Source organism: Opisthorchis viverrini (assembly GCF_000715545.1).
Source record: "Opisthorchis viverrini unplaced genomic scaffold opera_v5_155, whole genome shotgun sequence".
NCBI classification, from domain to species: Eukaryota; Metazoa; Platyhelminthes; class Trematoda; order Opisthorchiida; family Opisthorchiidae; genus Opisthorchis; species Opisthorchis viverrini.
Genome location: NW_008751811.1, coordinates 267230 through 292660, shown reverse-complemented (window position 1 = coordinate 292660; position 25431 = coordinate 267230). Strand labels below are relative to the sequence as shown.

At 40.0% G+C, this 25431-nt stretch overlaps 1 protein-coding gene across 1 annotated transcript in view; it reads right to left on the bottom strand.

Moving 5' to 3' along the window:
- The window catches only part of T265_07004 (hypothetical protein), a gene marked incomplete at both ends in the record, with an annotated part of 83805 nt that extends 64280 nt beyond the window's left edge, over positions 1 to 19525 (bottom strand). Inside the window, 2 exons of the mRNA XM_009172425.1 lie at positions 6925 to 7065; positions 19468 to 19525. Of these exons, the coding sequence (XP_009170689.1) occupies positions 6925 to 7065; positions 19468 to 19525 (199 nt within the window). The remainder of the gene's footprint in view (positions 1 to 6924; positions 7066 to 19467) is intronic.
- Positions 19526 to 25431: the final 5906 nt, after the last annotated feature.

Below are 25431 nucleotides of genomic sequence, written 5' to 3'. Positions count from 1 at the left end.
TATTGGTCTACGAATGAGTGTATTTAATGAATTCTGCACAATTTGGGTCTAGAAAAAATGAACAATGAAAACTCAAGAACTTCGTCTACATGATGGCTCTAAAATAAACAAAAGTTGTAGTGGGCTGTCGACTAAAATAATGAATAGTGTTCTTTCAATAATGTATCAATAACGCATCAACTGAAATCGGGGCGGCCCTTTTGCAGCATACGTAATTAATGGATACCACAAAAACCAAAATTAGCTAGGTTTCAATTGAGTCCTCCGATGACAACAACTTATTGTGCAAATAAGTTGGCAAATGACATTTAATTTAGTTTCAAGTGGAACATAAAGTCGATAAAATTCTTGGCACTGCGGTCATCTGATGATCCCTGAGGGAAGGCAGAACCGGTCGCAGATTGTTGGAGTCGCGACGATAAAACCATACGAAAAAGACCATTTATCAAGAAAACGCTCCCCGACGACACCTTGTTCAATCTTATTCCTACGACTGTTTTAATGTAATGTTTATTCAATGGTTTTTAAAATCTGAAAAGTACAAGCGCCTAATTCGGGACATAGCAAATTTTGATTTTGTCAAATTAAGAAAGCCGTTTCGTGAAACATAAGGAAGGGCTGACACTGCTCTCACCCCGTGAGACTAGTGGTCCGTGTGATTTTCCGTCCAAACATTCGATGCTTTATAGTCCTCAGTTGAAAAATGATTAAAACGGGACTAGTGGACCAATCGTGAATGGAATCTTATTTACTGTGAGTGTTACGGTCATTTAATCGACCTCACATTTTAAGTGGAGATTGAGTTCAGACTCAAAATCAGTGCACGCTCTTCGTATCTATATTTTATTCTTCATCTTGAAACACATAGTCAGGCTTTTGCGGCAGCCTGACTGTAAAAGCATTAAAAGTAGCAAATCGAGTAGTTTTCTAAATTTCTGCTTGTCTGTGTCTGTTTCATGTTTTGTGAAAATTGTGATTTACTGTTCCGCTTAAAATGCTTTTACAGGGTACGACTTTAAGACTTCCGGACAATGCATATCCATAAAAAGGGCATTGGTGTTCGTTTAAAAGCTCTACTTTTAATTTTTTGCGTCTGGCTGGCAGATTTCTACAGTGTCTTTTGTTTGATGCAGCGAAGACACAACATACGAATTCAACTTAAAGTCATGAAGAATAATAAAAAAGTCATCTCACCAGGAGAGGTTATATTATCTCCCTTGAGACTATGCATCTCAGTAAAAGTGCGTAACATCATTTGATGGGTTACTTAACACATTGTTTCTAGAATATGTGACAATCGGCTCTCTCCTACATTACCATGTATTAAACTGAATCATTTGTACGAAGGCTAGTGACTTAGTTTTATCTGTTGGGCACCATAAAGGCAAAACTGTCATTGGACGAATAAGAGTTTCATCAGCCTTGTAAGTAGTTTCATGGAAGTTTACTGTTTATGGGTTATCATAGCGTTTTTGTTTAACGTAAACGCAAGCTTTGCTAAATGTCCATTAATATAGGTTGTTTCAAATAAGCGTGAACGCTCAAGAAAACATTGATACTATCCAAATGAGGATATTTGAACATTTTTAAATGAATTTTCATCGCAGGTAAAGTCACTTCACACTTAAAGGTCGAGAAGCGTTGCATAGCTGTTCTATCATGTTTTGAAAGCATCAGAGTTTCAAACATAAGACTTTCGGTCTAATAAATTTAACACAACCATTAGCAGGTGATCAGTAGTGTTATTATTCAGTATTTAATGATGTACTTGGTGATGGAGTGCCGCTCATTGTTCAGTCAGGAAACCATGGTTGTTCACTGCGCATTACCACCTTCTATTAGACGAAATTTCAGATGAAATGTTGATTGTCCATTTGTTATTCATTGATGGTTCTTATTTTTGATGAAGGGAGTTTGTCTGAAGCTCGCTGCTACTTTATACACTTCCATTCGACTTTATTAAACGTTGCTACATACATTGCACAGACGGGAATCTGTAGTAATTGTTAATCTAAGCATGAAAAGGGAGTGAACATCAGTATGGGTTGATGTTTGAGTTTACAGTAAATGCAATTCTCTTTTTCGGTGTGTTATCTTCGGTCAACTTCATCTACCCCCTTTGGTTAGTACGTTCCACATTATCAAACAAACTCGTGAGATTTGCTTTTCGAATCACCGTTAACGAGTTCATAAATCATTTTTAGTTTCAAACGCAAACAGCACAACGGACCCAATGCTCATGTTAACGTATTTTTGCTGCTTTCAACCTGTACGCTGTGGAGTGTGGTCAGAGTGTTTTACTTCCCATTACTTAATCAAATATTTACAACCCCATTAAAACGTCCAAAATTACCTAGATATAAAACTCTTTTAAACATATGCGACCTCGAAAGATCCGTTGTTTTCAACATTATTAGTTTTGTGTGAGCTGGATGGAGGCAGCTTTCATAGGCATATGAAAACACCCATAAATCCTGTTAGTCCGGCAGAAAATCGTCCACCATTTCACAGTAAACATCTTAAAGAGATATGGATCACAAAATTCTCAGCTTTGCTGAGTTTATGAGCATAATAGCCAATAAACATGCTTGGAATAGTCTTTTTTCATCATTAGCGGTCCTCTCCAAGGTCAATGGAAAACTCGGTTAACTCGAATTGTTTAGAAAATTCACGAATCATAATTGTTGTAAGGTAACCTGGCAATTTCTTAGAGTGCGGGAATAGCACATCTGAAACTGGGAACAAGAATTTGTGTTTAACTTCTAGCGTGATGACCCGTTTTAAACTTCCGGCCGCTGTTTGTATAGCACTATTCGTTTAATTTTTTTGCTCAACGAGTGAATGTCTAACTGTTGTGGACTGACAAACGCCTTAAACCCCTCAGAGATATGGACATTTGTAGAGTTTATCCTCACCCCTATTTTACCTGCCGGCACATATAAATCGCAGGCCCTGACCCCATAATATGAAACACTAACGATTTGGCGTCAACTGAATAGTATTTTCGGGAACAATCGAAAATAGACATTGGAAGTTCAGACTTACCAAACCACTGTATTAAAAAACGTGCGTGGCAGTCTGCAGCGACCGTCACTGGTATAAAATTCATCCGCGTTATCTTTCCACTTAATCAGTAAACTGCGAAAATCACTCATTAACCTGCTTTTAAATTTAACTTTCGATTAAAATCATTCTCCACCGATAAATAGCCTTCCAACTTGCTCCAATACTGATAAAAGAGCAGTTTTCACTTTATGTGCGTTTCCTTTACGTTATAAACAGGAAATTTCTTGGAATATGTGCCTCTAAACTTGGGTGTAAGTTGAGACGTGATATCGGTATATGGTGCCGTCACCAAGATAGGAACTCATCTGGACCAATAAAATACAAGTTTGAGTGACAATGTCAACCTTTAGGCTTGCAAGAAATGAAACCCATGTTGCAAGCGTCTTACCGGAAGACATTTGATTGGTCTTCTTTTGCATAATCAAGTGCACCAAAATTAGCCATTAATCAGGCTCTCAACTTTTAATCTGGATTGTTTCTTGGAAGCTCACGATTCTCATGTAGACCTGCTAATTACCAAACTGTAATTTTAAATGTGTGAAGGCGTTAATAATTCATCAGTGGTAGCCGGTTTCCTTAAAAGTTTGGACGCCAACTCTTCTTAAATGCATGTGCGCCAGATGATATGGTTATCGTTTCGCCGGGGTCAACATATTCTCCTTTGTGTGACTGTTGGCTATTCATAATGGCAGCTAATGACGCCAATGAGGTTACGACTAGTGTTTAGGAAATTACCGCTTGTCTTTCAGTGTTTTTCAGAGTGATACGCAAGATGACCATTTCCTGGAAAGCGTGGAAAAGTTTCTGTATCTGTATTGAGTCCTAACACTTCAAAGCCTCATCACTCATTGGCCGTTTGTTGTACATGCATCATTAGGCTTTTGCGTACAGGGTATATTTTTCTCAGTGTTCATAATTTCAGAGATAGCATTATTTTTCTAATAGCTTGTCGTCTCAGATCCACAGAAATGTAGTAACCTTGGAATCCCATCCGGCCTTTTTTCAGAAATCTTTGTCTTCAGGCTTCGCCTGATGACTCAAAAAAGCTATAATTTAATATAAAAATTAGGAAGACATCTGCTAATGACATCAAATGCATTTGCAAACTGCATTCCTCATTCGTATGAAGTTGACTGCTGTAGATAGATTTTGAGAAACAGAATCTCTGATACCAATATAAAACTGTTTGTAAGCAAGCAGTCTAGGCTATGTAATGATACAGTTTCGAAGTAGGGAATTTTAACCTGCCGCTAAGCTAACCTGCTCGGCAATGTTTCTCCGGACATTGACAACTGCGGAATTTTCGGCGATATAAGATGATGTCAGCAATAAATACTTCATCAGTTCATCCATGCGTTTTTGTGGCATAGACTACCATTTTAGGACTGTGGATCAAATCGTAGTAACGGGCTCCTGAAATCAGCCTTCTTCAAAGACTAATGAGATTGGTGCTTTGTTTTCCGTTCCCAATGTCTCCAGAAGTATGATTCGGTGACTTGGTAAACCAGTAAATTTATTCCCTAGCTTTCAACTAAGTACCCCAGGAAGACGTACTACAATGTAGCTTGTGCTGAGAAGGTCTCGATCGCTGCCCACGTTTAGGGAAAACGTTTTTCAAAGTTAGAATATACAAACTGCATGGGTGCCAAAAAATCGAAAACCTTGGCTATTTCCGGTCCAACACTGTTCTCCGTCACTTGCACGGCTACCAAATTAGCATTGCCTGCCTTCGTGGTTCTTAGTGCTCCCTTCTGGAATATAACGTTTCGAGAACTCACGGGGCACATTAGCTTTAACCATAACTGCCAACAAATGACTTGTCTTCTTGAAACTTATACCATCAGGAGCCCAACTAGTTTGTTTTTGAGGCACTCTGATCAATCTCACCACTGTCTTGAATCACGGTGTTAAACACAGTGAATGACATAAGCGGTAGGTGTACCTTTGACAAGGCCCCTAACTTGAATACTGGTCTTCTATCCGCTGCAAATTTAGATTGTCCTGACTGAGCACGTATGAATCATCAAAGCGTCGTCTTACTTGGTGTTTGTACAAAAATCTTCACATCCTTGGTGATAAAACACAAGAAATTTACTCACCTACTCTAACCATGTAAGGTTTCATTGTGGTTCTTCTTCACGCCATGCCATAGACTGAATGAGATAACGCATCTGATAACTAGAGAATGTATCAGTCAATACACTGCAATGATGTGTAATGGTATGTTGAGAAAACCACTGGTTCGTTTGGAACATTTGTTTTTCCCTATCTCCAATTTAGCTTATTGCATTCGAAAGTGTTTGACTACTTGAAGTACTTTTACGTTTGTGTCTTGGCGTTCTTGATCAAACTGGCGCGGTCGACCGTCTAATACACAGGTTGTTCTGGAGTGACACTAGCGGAAAGAGCACAGCCGCTAGTGTCCTACACGGCTAGCTAGTGACAAGGGTCTCTCTCTCCAGTTCATGGCACCTTGAATTCCAGGTAGAAACGTAGTATGTTCGTATCAGGTCCGACGTTAATGATTTTGAACTTCAGATGTGTCGATATTTTCGCCTAAAAATAGATTTGACTGAATTGTTCAGACACGTTTTCAGAGGTAAAAGCTTACAGATATGTGCGACCCACGTGAAAGTTAAGGCCAAAACGTCCAATCGCTGGAGTGAGTCGAAGTGAAATTCGAAAGAAGCAAACAGATTCTGGGTGCATCCACGTCGCCAACTTTTGGAAAGTTTACCAAACTCTATCTTCGAACTCACAACGAACGATTTTTCGCTAGCCTGAGTAAAACTCAAAGGAAAGTAAAAAAAATGCGGAGGATGTAAACAGAACCCGTTCTGAGTATGATTTAAATATTGGGAGCCGTAAGACTGTTCTGTCCCAGCACACATGTCGACCTGGTTTTTCAAATTCGTTGTTCATTATTTGGATTTTAATTAGTGCCACACTGTGCACTCCCCACAGCGAAAAACGCAAAAATCTAGACCTATATTTTTCAACAAAGTCTAGTATTTGTTTGAGTACGTTGGCAGTGGTAAAAGCTGTGATAAAAGCTGTCGCCTGCTAGTAATAATTCCAAAACATCAGGTCAGGAGTTATCAAAATGTTGGATGGCGGAATCTACTTATGAAATACTCCTTCTTGTGTTCTCGGTTTGATTCGATTTATTCACACAAGCCTCCAAGGTTTTGCTGTAACTTTTAGCTACCGAAAGAGTTTGGGAGAATTTAGGAGAAAGCTACCGATAAAAAGTGTGTGGTCACGACTGATAGAATCTCGAGTTTCGCAGTTTGTGTTTGGAAATGGTATCAGATTGCAATCAAAGTTGTTCAGTTAAGTGTGTCAGTTTAACTTAGCATGAGCAGCTCGAAGGGCTTCATGTGTGAATCTTTTTTTCGACAGCCACCCTACAAACGCGCACCAATCATCATCTAGGCAGACATAAACGTTCAAATGACCCATAAAAAACCGACTTCTTGACGAAAACATGTTTTCATCCAGTCGCAGTCCACAAAATGTAATTAACTTAACTTGACTCATCATGTAGTCCCATTGATTTGCAAAAATTCAAGGAGTTACGTTTCGAATCCAAAATCATTTGAGCCGTTCTCGAGTTCGACCGAAATCCTGACTCCTTTGTCGCCAATCGTCTATTCTAACTTAAAAACCAGATTTCAATGCTGTGACGATCAGTGTAAATCCTACTTTTTCACTCCTGTTGAGGAATTTGGTTACAAGAATATGACGTAAGCCTTTGTCGACAATGAAGCCCTAAACTTCTTCACCTCGCTGTGACCTGCATGCAGTTCTGCTTAAATTAGAATATCCCAATTTTAGAATGCTTTGTTAGTTGAGTACCGTTTGGTAACAGGTGATCCGGCGGGTCGTGTCGGACGGCAGTCTTTTCTTTTATGTAATGTATACCTGGGCTTTTTTTCTCAGGCCCTGGATTTTCGTTTATGTCTTCCTTATATGACATACTGCGGTTGACAGGGGCATCTGAAAAGGAATTAGATGTCAAAAATGTTCTCCCACTTCCACCACTATTCAAACTGGTATCAACTGTTTACTTCGCTTGCATAGAGGTCTTGGTAACCTTTAATTTTATTCGAACGCGATTGATCCGATTCCTTGGAACGTCATTTTCGTGGGAGTTGACCTTAATTAAAAATACGTTGGATTCGAAAACAATAGAAGTGTCCTGCGACTTTGTATCAAAATAACCCTTCAAAATTTCATTACCAAAACAGTCGCATCATTTTATTCACCTGCAAATGGCTACTTACTCTCTTTCATTTGTTTATCATCTGTGGGTAGACATTCAGTGGAAAATCATTTCATACAGACTGTGAAGGCAAACTGGCAAACTTCATTGCTGGCGCAGATCTCGTCAGTTGCCAATCAGCCGGTTCGCCCCTCAGGATTTTTGTTGTTTGCACTTCTCAATGTGCACTTTGGGTGAGTGGCACAAGGCACGAACGAAAAGAGTCCTACAGAAACTGAGTTCACCATAAAAACAATAGAGTTCCGATGGTTTTGGAAACTTTGCGTGTTCCAAGCTATCTGAATTGCTTTTTCACTTTATGACCGTAAACGCACCTCATATTTTCTCATGGAGAAGGTAATCTTGATTGTGAAGACATCTTGCGCATCTTAAAGTGGGCAGCAATTTACATCACACCTGAAGGTCTAATTTTTAAAGCAGACCATCCAAAACACTAACGTGAGTGTGCTCCTGATGATATATTGTTTACCATGTAAAGTTCATAAACAAATAGAGCAGCAGGCTTTTTTCGTTTCAAAATACATACCTGCCATCTTGTATCCGACCATTTTGGTGCCTACATATTCACTCATTGCTCGTGATGTGTTTGGCTAGGTAAAATAACCTTCTGTTTAGGGCGACCTTGTATCCCAGACTGTATGCAACATCCTACTTAGTGGGTTGGTGGAAACTCTTTAAAAGATGCAGCACATTTAGTTGAGGATGACTACAATCAAGAGCCACTCGAATGGATTCATCCAGGCCCCTTTTTATAACTAGTTTAGTGTTTTAATGAAGATATCTGGTTACCTTAAATTCTACTTTGATTTTCTATCATTCATTATCTCTCAGAATAAAACTAAATTTTTGCTTCAGTTTATTAGCTCTGTAGATCTAACTTACAAATTATAAAGCTAAAATAGAGCACTTCAAAGCATTTTAAAATCATAAAACTAGGATCGCTAAATTTGATGCCATTCAGCTTGATGTGATTTTCTCTATCATCCGAAGAAAAAAGTCTAAAAGATCCTTTGCAAGTCTGTCATTTTTATTATGTCATTGTAATTTACTCACTGCAGTTTGCCAATACCTGAAAAACGAGTTTTGGTCAACTACGTTTGAATAAAACTGGTGACTTTTCTTTTAGTCACTGCGGAGAAGCACAGGAACAGTTAGATACCACCAAGCCATTTTGATTATTTCAAGTGCAGTAGCAGCTCGGCAGCTGATCGAAGATTTGCTCTCTGTAGAGTTTAAGGCTGGACAGGCGAAGCGTGAAACAGTTTGGACAAGAAATATGTGTAATTAAACGAACTTGTAGTGAATACTACATGAACTTCTACCAATGATCAATAAATCTGTGCCAAAATTTCATTTTCAAACTAGTATCCTTAAATCTACAGGTCTATCTGTCCCAACTGGTTTGGAATATCTGCCTCCAGCGGAAAATGCTTGGGGTCAAAACTGACCAAGATGTGCAATATTTTAAAGTTGCAGCACTACTTTCCTTGAGGCTACCTTTTCTATGCGACTGAGAATAATCGGGCTTTTGTATCCCTACCAGAAATCGGAGCAGGTATAAATAACAAGTAATATCCCGTGGCGTATTCAACTCTGAAACTTTGGCATGAAAAGTGTGTGAACATGAGAGAAACTTCCGTTTTCTGCACAAACTTGCAGTCTAACAGACTTTAGTGTCACTATTATTATACAACAAAGATTGTAAGCTATTTATAAAGGACGGTATACCACCAGAAAAAATTTCAAATAATATTTCCCTAGTTTGGCACTGGTTTTCATTCATGGAAATGGTCTACAAAGAATGAAGCATAGCCAATTTACTGCTAATACCTATTTCAGTTGGTGAACTAAAGTAATTAGTTTTTGGGACCAACATAAACGTTGGGTAGTCTTGAATTGTTTTGCGATTTGTACTGGTTTGATTGCTTCTCATTAGCTCTTCAAGTGATATTCTCCAACGGAATATTTGCTGTGTGCACCCAATATCAAGACGGTCTAGCCAAATCAATTTTGTTCAACGTTCTCCTAATGTGACAAGATTCTAAAACAGCTGGGCGTGAGAAACAAACAGTATCACAATAAGTTATGTGTCAGTAACATGAACTATTTTCATGGAGGTAGTGTTTTTGGAAACAAGTCTGGAATCACGGACTGCGTCAAGGTCAGCTCCCTTTTGCTAAAAATTTTTATTCGGGATAAATCCTCACTATATGGGTCTGATTATAAGTAGAATATCTCACTCAGGCTTTATTCTCTATGATGCTTTAATGTCAGTATCAATCCCAAAATCCGTCATCCCCATCTGTCATCTTGCGTTAACATTGGAGAGCTTTTAAATTAACCCTACATTTCTGTTGCTTAATCCTCATACAACTTAACCGTTAAGTAGACTTAATACGTTGACTAAATGCAAAGTTTATGGCTAGCAGGGTTCTTGTATCTGTCAAATGTACTCAGTGTTTTGTCTGAAAGCACGCAACTCACACCCGGCAGGATCAACCAGGTGTCTCTATCAAGGAGTGGCCTCTATCCGACTACCCGTTCTTTTAAACCTCCACCATATAAGCTTGCATGAATATCGCCACTCAGGAGTAAAAACTTTTCCCATTGAATGCGTTTAGTGTTTATTCTCAGATATGGTGAGCTCGAATGTTTCCGATGAGTGGATTTACTCACAGTGACTCATATTGACACCCCGTGCTCCAAGCAACATAACAGAAATGTAATAAAAAGGATTTTATTGCCAATAGTTAACAGCTTGTCATCTGCTTTGGATTATTAAATATAACCATGACACACCCATATTTGCTTAATGGTTCGCCCTGTCAGCGTGCAAAGTAACCTGGACACACGTTATCCCGTTTTGAGCCTCCATTAGTGCACCTGGTTTATGTTTAACGTTAGGCTTGAAAACTCTAAACTCCCACCAGAATTACCATTTCACACAAAGTCCCCTCCGTGCTAACTTAAAAACAAAGTGTAGTGATGGACATTTGGAAACAATAAAACTTGCCTAGAATGGTTACTCCACTAACGGTATCGTGTGCTGCACTGTTTGTCGGATAAAACATTCTGATAATACTTTTTATCCAAACCAGATGCGACAGCTCACGCAGTATTTCAGCTAACATTGTATCAACGCCAGTAATATTTTCCCAGTAACCCTCTACCTTCGTTGAAAAAATACAACAGCACCTCAAGAGAAACTAAAGAGAATAGAAGCTGTTGAAGCTTAACTTATCACGGGCACTGACTTCCAATACTTATCCAATCGTGCGGTTCAAGGGCACGTCAAAAGGACGATAATTTTACTGAGAATCGATTGCGTTCCCTGTGTTCTGTGGAAAATATACAGGCACGCACAGGCTGTGAGCCCTACGAATTAACGGAAATTGTCGTATATATTAGCCCGAGCCTTGATGCATTATGTGAGGTTTTTTTGCTTTGGCAAACTATGTCACGGTTAGTAAAGCCGTTTTACGGAGATGAGGGGCTTATTGCGTCCTGACTAGCTAACAACGCAATCCTGGTGTGACATTGATGAAGCATGCGAGTAGTATGAGTTTCCTCGTAACTTCCTCTTTTTCAAATGGAAGGTGGGATATATTACGGAATCTGCGGAACTACTTTGCAGCAGTAGTTTACAATTGCGTGATAGTCAATGAAGTTCCAAGAGAGTACAGGAAAACGCTTTGAAGAAGATGATGGATATTTAGTTTTTTTAAATACGACGCGCAAATGAGAGTTTAAATTTCCTGTCCAATGGTCTGTTAGCGGTTTTATCCAATAAACCACTCCACGGCGAATGGCTTTCTCCCTATCCTTAGGCTGGATAGTAGGAATTTTCTTCACATAGTGATACCAGGAACAGAAAGAACTGGATAAGTCCCCCTCAGCTATAGGGTCAGAACTGCGTGGATTGGATGACACACGTCCATCATTTGGCCAAATGAAAACCACAGGCACATTTTTCGACTTAAATACAGTGACTTACTTATCATGTGCCCTTGGAAGTCAGTGCGCAATATGGTTCCTGTAGCTTTTACATTTGGTAGAGTAATTTCTTTAGTAAGCGATTCCGTGGCTGGATTTACTGTTCTTTTATTGGTATCGGTAATGGTTCATTTCCTGTCATTAAAACGTGTGTAAATTATGTGTTGTTAGGTGTTAAGGCTCTTTGTCATAATGCAATGTGTGGATATAGCAAACTTCTCTGGAATACTATTCACATTTGATAAGCTAGTCGTTTGTAATCTAGTTAGATGTGGCAAATAATTTAACCAGAACTTTAATTTGTCCCTTTTATGATGTTGTTTAACGAAATGTGCAGTGCGAGAAAAGAACTGGACATGCTTGAACTCATCTATCACACTACAAGCCGGAATAGCTTCGAAGGCTTAATACTCTAATCATTAAGTTGTTGAAATATTTTCGACAGCCCAAGACCGGTTTCGCCCTTCTTAAGATTCATCAGGTGAGCGCAGTCAGAGTTTCCATCACTTTCATATTCTGCTTGAACGCAAATTGCAAGAAATTAGCTAAATGCATTCATCTGAATACCAATTTGGTTTTGACAGGAGACTCATCTGGAACCCAGCTGAATCTCTCGCTAGGGTCCGGGATATCTTAAATGTCGCACCAACTGAAAAACGAAGTGGCCCGGTGTAGCACATTCGGTTTCCCAGAAACATCATAGAAGAAAGGCTGAACTGAGTTCCAGGTGAGTCTCTCGTCAAAAACAAATAGGTGTGCAAATTAGGGTATTAAGACGTAAAGAATTTTCCGCATGTGTTCAGGCTGGTTCCCTTGAAGAAACCAGCGAATTATTTGGTGAAATCGTCCATATATATAATGGAAATTTAAAAATCGTACCTGAATGTTAAGCTACATCGTGAAAAGTCTACCCACCTCCTTCCAATCCTCCCCAAATATCGGTAACTTGAGAAGCCACTGAGACGAGTATTTTCTGAGTGGACGGGTTGGCGGGGCTACTATAATAAGTACTGGTTGCAAAAGTCAGAATGAATGCAATTTATATTCTTATGCTTGCGTTTTTAACCAGCTATCAGTAAACTCAGGTCCAGCACACATATGTGCTACTTACTTCCGGTCACATCAAGAGCGGATGGCTCCGCCAGCAGATTTCCCGAACTGTAAGATATGTACACGAACCCAATCAACCTCAACACCGAGAGAGATGACTCGTGCCTTTTACGTAGTTCAGTAATACAGTCAAAATTGATCACTTTTGGTCTGACGCTCACAATAAACGAGTGGTGCTTCATTGATCAAACAATGCATCGGCGAGTGAGAATTTGTCATCGAAAAAAGCCTGACAACACTATCAGTGTGTCGGTACCAGACCCAGACAAAACAGACAAAATAAACTCAACGGATATCGGAGAACAGGGAATAGAAAAAAGGACTATGGTACATTCCTACTTAATCAGCTATATACCCTGATTAAGACTTGCAGAAGGAAACTCTAGGCTGACTTCGTCTGGAAAATTTGCTTAGCTTGCTTTCCAACTGGATTAGAAACCAAACATAGGATGGTTTTTTTGTAATCAGACCACGGCTAAATGGAATAGGCAATAAAGCAACGTTGGCATCCTATAGTAAGATCAAGATTAACAGCTCTATTTCATGAGAAAATATTTCAACTCATCCACTGGTCCAAAGGGACCGGGGGTAGACAGTTTTCCAACAAAAGCTTGAAGGGTAAACCGGCTACACCTGGCTTTCAGTTGGATATGCGTTTATGTTTTGAACATGAAAATTTGTTACTTCTTCGAAATTTTATATCGCTGTTTCTAATGACATCTCTTTCACACCACTCAACTGTACACTTTGGAGGTTTCCTAGTATAGTGCGCTCCACCGTCAGTGGCACTCAAGTTATTCATCCCTTTTTCACATGATTGGATCTTCCCTAAAATTCTAAGGGAATTCAAGACGGTCGTTTGTCCAACCAATGAGGGATTTTACTGCTCACAAGGGAAGCCCAAAACTAAGTATCGCTTCCTAAAGGATATTTTCTCCACAGTCCACTGGCCCCCCAGTATCATAAGAAAACACAACGGTAATGCAAATAACGGAACTTTATTTATCTAGAGCAGCACGGGGTCTTATTCCCGAATAAGAAGTTCCATATTACAATAACAATGCAATAATAACAATGTGTGTTGTCCGTCAAGTACTACCAATCTGAATTTGTGCACAACACAAGAAAAATGTATGTGGCTTCGCTGTTTGGAGTCCAGTTGTGGCATTTTTTAACTTGTCTGCTTTAGCTTCTGATTTACTTAAATATATGCTATATCATGAATATATCGGTTGTATGGCGAGCCCCACTGGGGTGTTGATATTGAATCAATACGCAGTCTATTCTATTGTTCGTCAGTCACAAGCTGCGCTAGTGGGAGCAGTATGAACGAACCATTTTTGGAGAGATTAAACTGAAATCCAATAATCGAAGCATTCTGAAAGTAAAAAGCACTCACACCTGGGATTAAGATGCCTCTTTTAAGCTCTTAGTCGATAGAACTCAACCTGTGTATTGCGCTGTATTATACAAATAGCAACAGTTTTATAGTCCTTTAACAGATAGACGTGCAATACAAAGCGACAACAATAAAATTCGCCTGAATGTGTACAAAATTCGACTTCATTTTCTACTTTAAATGTGGTATCTAAAGCTTCTAGGTATATCCTCAAGTTGCCCACGGGCGTCAAACATTATCAACCACCACAGGGAGACGTATGTTCCTAGTGTGGCGGTCCTCAGATTGGAATCTCTAACGGTGGATTTAGAAAACATACGTGATGGACAACATGAACAAGATATCGTGTAATACATTCTTTGGTACTAAGAAATGTAGTTTGACAGCGGAACAAAAATTCAAAGGATCTTAAAGTGGTTAAAAACATTTTTATGAGAAGGTGTATGTACTTCAAGCTTTCTGTTCTGCTATAAATGTGAGAATAACATGAACCACACCACAACGTTTCAGCATAATAAAATTTAGCCGAGTTCTTCTACTAACATTTTGCACGGATGTTTGAATTAAGTTTCTTGTGTGCAGTGGCGAACCTAAAGAATGCCTAATACTCTCTGCAAGGTAAGTTACAACGAGCGACAAAAGTATTGTTCTTTGGGTTTTATGCTCATTTAAGAGCAAGGACCAGACCGTTTGGATTTTATTTATCTGAGTTTAACTGATGCACATAAATTGGCAGCTAACATCGGGTGGGCAAAGGTGATCCACGTTTGTGTTCAGTCCACATCCATGTTCAACTAGCCCCCAACTGTTGAGCCATCTGTTGGGTAGAACTCACCAGAAAAAATTTGAATTTACATGAGTGAATACAACGTGGGCAAGTGTACTCACTAGGTTGACAGGTGAGGCGTCACAGTTTCGCATCACACTGGGGAATGCCCCCTGTGTTTCCCACTTCCTACGTATGCACTATTGTCTTAGGGACTATAATCATTTTCATCGACATCATTTACTGTTGCTTAAAATCTAACGATTATGAACTCAATAAACATCGACTTGAAATGCATTGTTTTGTTTCACGTTCTGGCCCACTAGCCATCAATTCAAACTGCACATATGACGTTCTCCGACAAACAGTGTTTAGTCGAAACTATTGGACAACTAACAACACGCTTAGTTTTCCGGCTGATTATGCCTGAAAAGTTTGTGCGAAATATCAGGAATCAATTTCTTGTCTTTTTGTTAATTGCCAACCAATAAGTAAACTATTTTGGGACTTGGACTTTTTTCGCTTCCGGTTCTTGCTAACGTTTCTCGACGAAAGCACCACAAAAAACTCTTTTGAAGTGAGTTTCCTTTGGGAATTCTGTAATTCGTTAACCGAATTACCATTCAGATTAATTCGGAAAATAACTGAAGTTCTTTATAGATATCCTACTTGGAAGTCCCCAGACTCAACGAACGCCCGACATTCACGGAGTTTGATGAACAAATTAATGTAGTTTGTTGCTTCTCAGAAAGATATGCACGTCTATTCTCCTGAGGCTAAAATTCCATCTGGTTGGGTTTTTTATCAGAGGAATGCTTCCGTCGAGTAGTTGAATGTAGTAGTGCATGCGAAAAACCTATTAATCATCCTACAAACGATTTCATGGTTGGCGTCTCCCTATAATGAATGCCGCTTGAGTTAAACTGGGCCATAAACAGACTTTTTGAAACTGTTTCTGGTTTTTGGCTAATACAGTCATTCTCGCATGATGATGCATTTTCCCTGCTGGCTTTCCGTCAAAACTGAAGCAACGGTTGAGATTTCGCTCACGTATCCGTCGTTTGGTAACGCTACACACGCACAAGTCAAAAACAAGCTTCCACGCCTGAATCACCAACCTTTCTTCTACACCAGATATCAAGGTGCTAACAATCTTTCTTCACGATCACAAATAAATTAACACCTTTATGTTTCACTGACACTGTGGGCCAACTGGTGAAAAGTACACACCGGCCGTCAGTGCAAAAGAAACGGAATCAAGAACTGTGCGTTGATTCAGCCCGTTATCAGGGCGTCAAATCACATTTTTACTAAACGCCTGTCGACAACTTGTCACATCAAACGGTGCGCAATCTTGAATTATGTGCCTTTATAAGTACCAGGGGAGTTCTGCAACTTCTTCCAACTTCATGGAAAGGTTCAAAACACTAAACATAATCTTTGTTCTGCGTTTGATAGTGTTGACCTAAAAATCAAGAATTTAAAGGACATCACGACCAGTGAGTTATGGTTTCAAGCAAATCGGGTTATCGTCAACCTAGTCTATAGCATTGGATCATGTGTGAACTAGAATTCAGGTGTTACGAGTTCTGAGAAAACACATGTGAATGATGGCTCTCATGTACGCAGGCCTCTTCTCAACTTGTTTCACAGATGGTCTGTCCCTGCTTAACCAATTACGCATGGCCCTCTTAGACAAACACCTTAATAGGCTGCGTTTCTGTTGGAAGGGAACTAATCTATTTTTAGTGAACGTGCTAGCCCGATCATGTTTACTTTCCATAAACACTGGGCTCTATGCACCTGCTGACCCTCATCTGACTACTGATATCAATGTACCTTAAACCTCCATTCTGTGGAGTGATATTATTATGGACTGGAATAAAACTACCTAGCAGGTCTACTGAAATAACATTGCATCCGTGAGTCCAAAGATGTCGTTCATGGAGCAACCGTGTAGTATAAACTGTATATTAAACGTAGTTAGCTCTTGAGTTTTAAGTTTGATCAGGTGAAAATCCGTCAGCATGAGACTAGAGGAGATCCCATCGCAATTCTGTCTTCCAGAGAAACACCTAACTGTTGTAAATGCAAATAAACGCTACTTTTGAGGCTTATGATAAGGATTCTCATATTGTTGTCATTTCACTCAGTCTAGTCTGTCTGGGTGGTACATTGGTACTTAAGAACAAGAAGGAACGTACAATGTTGGTCGATATTCTTATCTCTGATTTGATTAATGAACTAAACGTGTGTGGATTTTTCTCTTTGGACTGGTTTATATGGACTGCTAAGACAATATAAAAGCCGATGTGGTAAGAGAGTATTGTTTGTCATGAGAATCATCCTTGTACGCCGGCTGGAATACTGGTAGGATGCCCGGACCTAGACAACAGGATGATTAGGGTCCTAAACCTGAGCCTTCGTCTCAGTAGCCTGACCACAATGCAGCTAGGTTTTGAGGGGAATGCAGGTGGATTACCATTTTCACAGAAGGAATCACTAACTGTTTCAACCCCCGGCATGGAGATCCAGGAGACTGTGTTCACGAGACCCTTCCGTGAGCATTACACGAACACCCTCTTCCATTTTGTCTTATTGGGTCGTAGAGGCACGCAAAGTGTTATACTACGATAAATTTCAGTTTCTTCCCGATGGTAGAATTATGCTACCGAACAAGCAATCATATCTCAAAACTGTACTTGCTTCTTCAAAGCTGAAAGTGTTCGTTATAACGTTTTAACATTGTGAATTTTGTGATATCTGGTATCCAATCAAACATTATTGGCTTAGTTTGAATTCCTGCATCATCAAGTTTTGTAGAAACACTACTGTAAACACCTGTAAATACATACAGCTTCTTTGCGCCCCAAATAAATAAGTTTTCTCAATGGTTCCAATCAGAGCTTACAAAATCCAGCTCTTGCCCTTTCATTCGTGATTGTTGGTGCCGACGACGACAAAGTAATTCACTTGGGTGCGTAACAGGTTGTCTTCGTTTATTAATGTATAACAAATGTATAGCAAATTTTTAACTGACACGATAATTGGACCAAAGCAGTGCTCTGGAAGGTAATTCAAATATCAAGTTTATTATAGACTGCTTGAATGTGAAACGATTTCTTAAACAAGACCCTCATATGCAGATGAAAGTAATATTTGAAACCCGGTAAACTTTTACTCATCGTGCTTCTTCTAACGGGTTCATCCGTTGTATGCGCGATTAGATGTCATTCAGTAATGAGTAATGTGGTAGCTTATGATACCTGCGACTTTTTCGACTGGAACTGAAACTGACGCTGTCACTATATATGAAAAATGGATTCTCACATGCCTGTCCATATTGAAAAGATATAGTGGTCAACTAACTCCATGGAAATTTGGAAAAAAAATTTCAATTCGATGCGACTGGCTGTGTTACGTTTTCTCATGTGTAAACAGAGTTTTTACCTTGCAGTTATCATGCCTGTAATTTGTGAACTTCCCCTACTTTGAGAATAACAATTTTCGCTTCCCAATTGAAACTATTTTTGGAGAATATGAGCGTATGTTAAACCTACGAAACTCCAGGCACAACATCGAATTGTAAGGTGTAGCATGAAGAATAAATTTAACTTACGGAAACTATTCTGTGGACCATACAAACTACAAAAACTACTTGCTTGAGTACGCCCGAAATGTCCATTGATGCCGGACCTAGATATCCGAAACTAAAAGGTGCGATGTAAATCAAATTTATGGACAAGAATTGTTGTAAAAAATGTACTAAAATGCTCGTCCTACTTCCGCGTCTCACAGCCCGCGGTGCGCTGTTCTTAACACTGATGAAACGGCTCGTCTGCCTGATAGAAAAGAAGGCGTGATAGTCTCCGGCGGCTCAAATATACCTGTCTAGGTTCGTGTAGTTGCACAGTCGCTAACTCGATGTCGTTCAGAACCCATGCATAATTTGCCGAACAGCAGCCATAAAATAGAAGTCATGCAAGATGTACGGAAACGTGAGCTCACTGCTTCCATGGAGATATCAAGCGACGATCTTGGTTACCGCATCCTTATGCATGTCCATCCTTGATTTCCTCGGTTTTGACTTGGCTGTCATTTTAAGTGAACCCGGGAAAAGCCCGCAAATGCTATCAACCAATCACATCAGTAAGCGCGGAATCAGCCGCAGCACTAAGGATGACAAGTGTATTGAAAAGCACGAGAAGTCTTCGACAGCGTGCATGCTTGTGGACACTTTGTTTGCATCAGAATAATAAGTTTCCAGTTTTAAGGGGTCATGGACAATCGCACAGAGGTTCAGCGGGGTGGTTTGCTTTTTTTCTGCAGTGAATGTGCTGGCTTCCGGTATTCCGACTAAATCAAACAATCGTAAGCTATCTTACAATAATCATGTTGGGTAAGAGAGCGGTAGTTTATTAGAAGATTCTCTCTATGCTAAAAGCGTACATGGAGCCCCCCTTTCTCATAAATATTTCCATTCAATTTAGAAAAATACAAATGCTAAAATCTTCCTCATAAAGCTTCTATCATTGAAAAGCTGCAAAATTCCAATACATCAAGTCAAACTTAAAACCACAGCTATGTATAGGTTTGCTGTATCTTGTAAAGAGCCATTCAGTAAGTAGTATTCAGCGCTATCCATTCGTCTGTTGAAATCACTGATAAAGATTTTCACTTGCGCCCCCGAACAATCTGTGGCCCAATTGATTGCGAACAGTTCATGATTTCAATTTCCTATATTTTGCTAACATTCCAGTGGATTCTGATGCTCAGTCGTTCCATCCTCTAAGAAGTTCCTAGTGGTTGTTCTGTCCGTCAGCTGATGAGCTTCTAGGAAAAGCTCACCTACTGGAGTGTATTGATCCAACTCGATGATTCGCAGAAAGTGATCTTGCTTGTACATGGTAGAAACCCTGAGGAAAATGAAGGGCTGCTGATCCCCGTGGTGCAGTCCTAGCCGGACGGCTTAGCTACATTTAGCTTGTCGTTGTACCCCGCGCTCATATTTTTTGGAGTGTGCAATCCGCCAGATGGATTCCTGATTAGAAATAATGCTCAGCCACTCGTGGCCGAACGGTTAAGTGTTCAAACTACTAGCCTTGAGGTCGCAGGTTCGGGACTTCGGAGTTTCGTGAGATGCGCACTGCTGATGATTTCCAATAAGGATGAAACAGCTGCACAGTGCTTCTCAGCTTTTCAGCATACATTGGCTTCACTTGCGGGACGAAATCTCCACAGTGCTCAGATGTGTTTATTCTAATGACTCTTAAAACTATGGGGGCATTACTGTTGAATGTCATCTTTAAGTCCACAGAGGGAATCCGTACCAAGTCCTTATCTCTCCATTTCTTTCCATCTTTCCCTAAGAGTTNCGTGGTTGTAGGCATTTGAGAGTTAATCAATTTCACCGCCGTCAGCGACTATAATATTGGCTTCCAAATGGCAGGTGTGGAACATCATCAAGGTAAAACAAACCAAATATTAATTTCGATCTTTGTGAGAACATAGCTGTTAAAACTCGCCTCATCCAGTTCGGTTTCCATTGACAGACTGACACATATTATCCTGTTTTCTTCTTAGTATTTGTACGCAAAATATTAAACATATTACAGATCGCTTATATTGCTTAAAAATTTTTGGAATGTTTTCGGTAGCTCATTGTCTACGATTTATCGCACAACACCAAAAGTACCGCGGTTGTTTTTAAACAACTTTCCCGATGATTTATCCCTTAACTATGGCCTCGAACTTCACTACCAACCCTGTTGGCTTAGATCCTGGTTACAGTTGTGACTTCGCTGATTGCTTCTTGTGTGTTCACACAGGAACTCAACTCCACTAGAAAAATGACACCGTTTATATCAGAGGATCAAATTTACCAACAGATCACTACAAAGTGGCTTATTCCAACTGGGTTTGAACGAAAGTTTGTCAGCTTGTTTTGGTTTGGTTGTTTTGTGAATTCCGTGGATGGTTGGAGCTGTATAAAAGTGCAAAACGTCTGCAGTTTTGTATTCACACATGGATAACCGCATACACTCATTTACATTTTGAAAGCCGCATTTTTTCGGTGGAATCGTATTGTATACTGTTTCAAATAACAAAATCTTAACCGATAAACAGGTTAGCTGATTAACTTGATTAACTGATCGACTGATTCGCGGCTAATGGGGTTCTTTACATAAATTACGTGATTTGGAAATATTTTTCTTCTTATTTAAACCGGAATTTCCTCTTGCAAGTGAAAACAAACTACTCCGGAAAACCTGAAAGAAGTGCACATTTGTTACGCATCCCATGAATCGTCAAGGCGTTTCGAACCTGTGTAAAAGCTGGAGACCAAACTGTCCGGCCGCGACGAGCAAATAAAGTGTGATTAACCTGCACTCAGATACATACTACGATATTTAACTCATATGGTCCCTTGTTGACTGGCTCCTCCTGAGAAGAATTATCGGACGGACTTGCGGATTGATGTTTCTTCCAAGCTACTTATAAATTGTTGACAATATGACATTTCTGAATTTCAGTCAGTCGAGACTGTCCTGATTCGTCGAGGGTGAACAGTTGGCACATACTTTCTTTTGATACCCCTTCCGCTGTTTCCAAAACGAAAGCTCACAAGCAGAAAGTTTACCCGATTTCAGAAAACTTCATGTTAGTTTGCGTGGAGCAACTAACCTGGAGATCTGTGCAACAAAGTGCGCAGCATTTTCAAATGAATACAGATTTACTCTAAGTTTGGTAATGAGTAACCTTTCGGTTGTTGCTGCTGGTCTAAAAATGTCTTATCGGTATGATTAAAACGGCGCCAGTAAATATAAAACATATACTATGTTTCTTTGAAGCAAAAAAACAGCCACACAGTCCCAACGAAAACACAGATCTTGGATGAGAACTGTAATCCCTTGCAGGTTATGATGAAACATCTTGGGAACTGAATACGTACATGCGACTTGCGACAACCTCCGAGGTAGTTTGTCTTGCGGAATACTTGTTTAATATGCAGGACTGTGTCCTCTACAAGAACCAACTTTTCGTTCACCTTATTTGAACCGTTTGGCTGGGATTTTCGAAATATCCGTTTTCCCCATATCATTTTCCCTAGTGTTTTGAAACACTGTCACAAAATAACGAATTCATATGCGGAAAAAGGACTTTTGGTTGATAATGCTTTAGAGAGTACTCGCCATAAGATGTCAGTCTTGTCTACGTTTGAGAAACATTTCTTTTTCAACGTTAACGTAGTCATATACAATGTTCAAATGTATCGCAACGCAATGGTCGCCTCGAATTCTTAGTCGCTTATTAATTGAGTTTAATGGTATGCAGCTGAATCCTTTTGCCCCGTAAACAACATTTTGGTGTGATTGTTAAATAAATACGATCAGTGAAGATGTGGGAGTTATCCATTGCCAGGTTTGGCATAAATTGGTCAAGTTGTTCAAACGGCACCAAAATTTTGTTGAACGGTCCATCCTAAAATGGATCAAGCTCTACTGAGAAGTTGAGAAGCACTTTAAAAATGTTTCGTCCTTGTTGTGAATCATAAGCAGGAGGCACCCTCGAGATACGAAGCGGCGAGCTCCCGACAATTAGTTAAAGAATATACAATTTGGTTGATCAGCAGTGTGACTGTCTGGCACTTGGACTGGACAAAAGGTCACTCATTGTTTAATCAAGCGCTTCAGATCACTTGGCCATGGGCTGGCCTGATCCTCTGTGAAACACTTCTCAGTAGGTGGGCTCCGTAAATTTCGAGGTGCACTCTTCTCTGAAGGGATTTTTTACAAACGAATGGTAGTATCAGTAGACTCCTAAATAAGTATTGCTCTTTAGTATATAGTTCATACTCATTGAAAACTATACTGTATACTTAGTGGTGTTTGTGCGTAAACAGTAGTGTTCGCACGTTTTTCCATCTTTAACTTCAGGCCTAAGACGTGCTTACAGCTAACTCAAAACCGCTTAAACGTACCGTGTATGAGTGGGGATAATTATGTTGGATCTCAGTCACATGAAGCTTCTGGACAGTGGTAAGTCTTCATTTATTCAGAGCTCCGTCTGTTCTACTACAATTTTCAGTTAATGTCCAGTGTGAAAATACGCCAGTGTACAGGCAAATCTTTGCTAACTTTTAACTTATGGTGCGCATTGTTTTGCACGACCCTGGATCAGGTCCCTCTAATTGTATGAAAAGGTATCTGGCTGGAATATTCCTCATATGCGTTCGTCTCATTCAACCTGACTGAATGTCGCTCTCCGTGTCATTATTGGTGATGTGTTTCGATTGTCCTACCGATGGATAAATGTATTTGACTACAGACTGTCGGCCATTATTTTGGCCATACTGTTATTTATATGCAATCAATTTAAAATGATTGTGTAGGTTTATACTGACACAGTTGTAAAAGCATTGCCGCATTATTAAAAATTTCCGTTTTATGGGATGAAGACAGTGGGCTCACAACTTTTATTCATCCTTATATTAACTCAACTTCTCTAGGTTCCAGGATAAACCCTATAGTCCAAGGATGCAATGCACAAGTCGGATGTATTAATCCTGAGCAGCATTAATTTGCGATTGGAAGTAATCCATCAAAGAATGGAATGACTAATCGATGGGTAAACTGACACCAGCAGACATTTCAGATTTGTCAGTTGATTGTAGTAATCATTTAGAAAGTTTACCAACGGCAATCGGAACGTTGGGTTACAACAACGTATTCCACTGTGCTGTTTTGACTGTACAATTGAAAAATTCCATGTCTTCCTTTTGTTTCATATGCTTATCACCATGCAATGGTCAATAGCTTTTCGAAGTCCCAACACGATAAATGTTGTACGCCGCGTAGGGACTGTTTGGCAATTCATTCTATGATAGTCACTGTTTCCCAATTTTCTTTGCCTATATATTAAGCACATGGACATTCATACGCACTGTAAGTTTACAAATCTAAGCCAGTTTCATCCAGAGCAGTAAGAATAACTTCCTTATCAGACAAATATTTCTGGGAGCTCATAATCCTTATCAGAGTTGAAACATTTCAAAGTCAACCGCTACTAACGCTGCCGGGAGTGTCATAGCGATTATGTCAGTCACGCTAATGTAAGTAAAACTTTATTCGAAATTCACACGCTGCTTTTGTGCATTCGACACCTTTAAGCCGATATGTACGAAACAACTAGGCAATAATCGTCGCTTTCTCAGAATTTAAACACATATGGATCTTTTCCAGATAAGCCCCGCCAAAAAATTAACCTCTGCCACCCACAAAAAGATTAGAAAAAAAGGGATGTGAAAGTAGTTTTTTTCGTTTCTATCGAAGAGGGTGAAATTGGGACATGTCAATAATAATTTGCATGAAAAGTTCCGTTTTCAGTAACTTTGCCTGAATATAGTTCATGTCAATCATCGTTTCAATTCCTTGGTATGTTACCCACATAGCTGAGATGATGATTCAGTCGGGAGCGATGCAGGCCTGGATTGTGTCCAGCAAAGTGGCCGCAGTTCGATCTGGCACTGCGTACATGAACACCTCTTTAGTTTCCAGATAGATCCCTCCGAAAATCCACTGCTGGGGAAGGACTCGCACTGTGTGGTTTTTACGGCGAGATATTAGCGTTTCATCGATCCCGACATGTAGACCTGTGCCGCTGATAACTTTTAAAGTCTGCAAAAGCCGCCAGCCGCAAACTTCGCAAAGAAAGTTCTTGCCAAATTTTTGGATCAGCAGTAAATGAATAGAGTTACTGCCCTAAACTCCACTCCAGCCAAATTTCCTTCCGAAGGCTGATTTGCTGCCGAAACTGCTGGCCATTATACCTCCACAGTTCAAACTGTTTTTGCATAAAGGTTGTTGATGGATTACTCCATGGCTTTGCAAAAAAACGTATTGCTGTCCCCTTGTCATGGACGAGCGTTCAAAGCGTCAGAAAGTTCGTTTAAGGCTTTACGTCCGAACGGAGAAAACCTTTGCACAAAATGAGCCCAGATGCGGATAAAGAAATGCTTTCATCAAAAATAGGTCAACGTTGTGTGCGTACATTAATCTGGAGCTGGCAAAAAGTGGCCAAAAGCGGGGCTTAGTTTTTCTCGCATGCACTTTTTGACCGGGCTTATCTGGAAAAGATTCGCGCATATACGGTGGTGGGAGGCACATCCACCTTGGGTTGAAAGCAGGTTTGCTGCAACAGCTCCGTGAGATCCACACTAGGGCTACAAATATCGATATTCAAATGAACGTTGACAGTATTCGGGCCTATAACAACTTGCGTACTCAAGTGTGGCCTATACTCTCCCGCATAATTTCACCCTTTCTCGGTCAGACTTTCATCGTTGGAGTATACTGTGGTAATCAAAAACCCAACAGTACTCATTAGCTGTTGTCTGACACGGTCGCTGAGTTGACGGACGTCTCGGCGTACGGTGTCTCCGGGGTTTACAATATTCATCGTTGGAGTTACTGTGGTAATCAAAAACCCAACAGTACTCATTAGCTGTTGTCTGACACGGTCGCTGAGTTGACGGACGTCTCGGCGTACGGTGTCTCCGGGGTTTACAATATTCACACCGTCCGTCTTCAGTGCATCATTTGGGACAGTCCTGCTAGGGCCTTTCTGAAGCAAGTGAAGGGACATACGGGATATTATGGCTGTGATTATTGTACACGAAAGGGTGTGTACATTGGCACACGTATAACTTTTCCCTCGTTGACAGCTCCCTCGCGTCGTGACTCTGATTTCCGGACCAGAAAGTAAGAGAAGCACCATACTGGTCCAAGTCCGACGGAGGAGTTAAATTTTTCC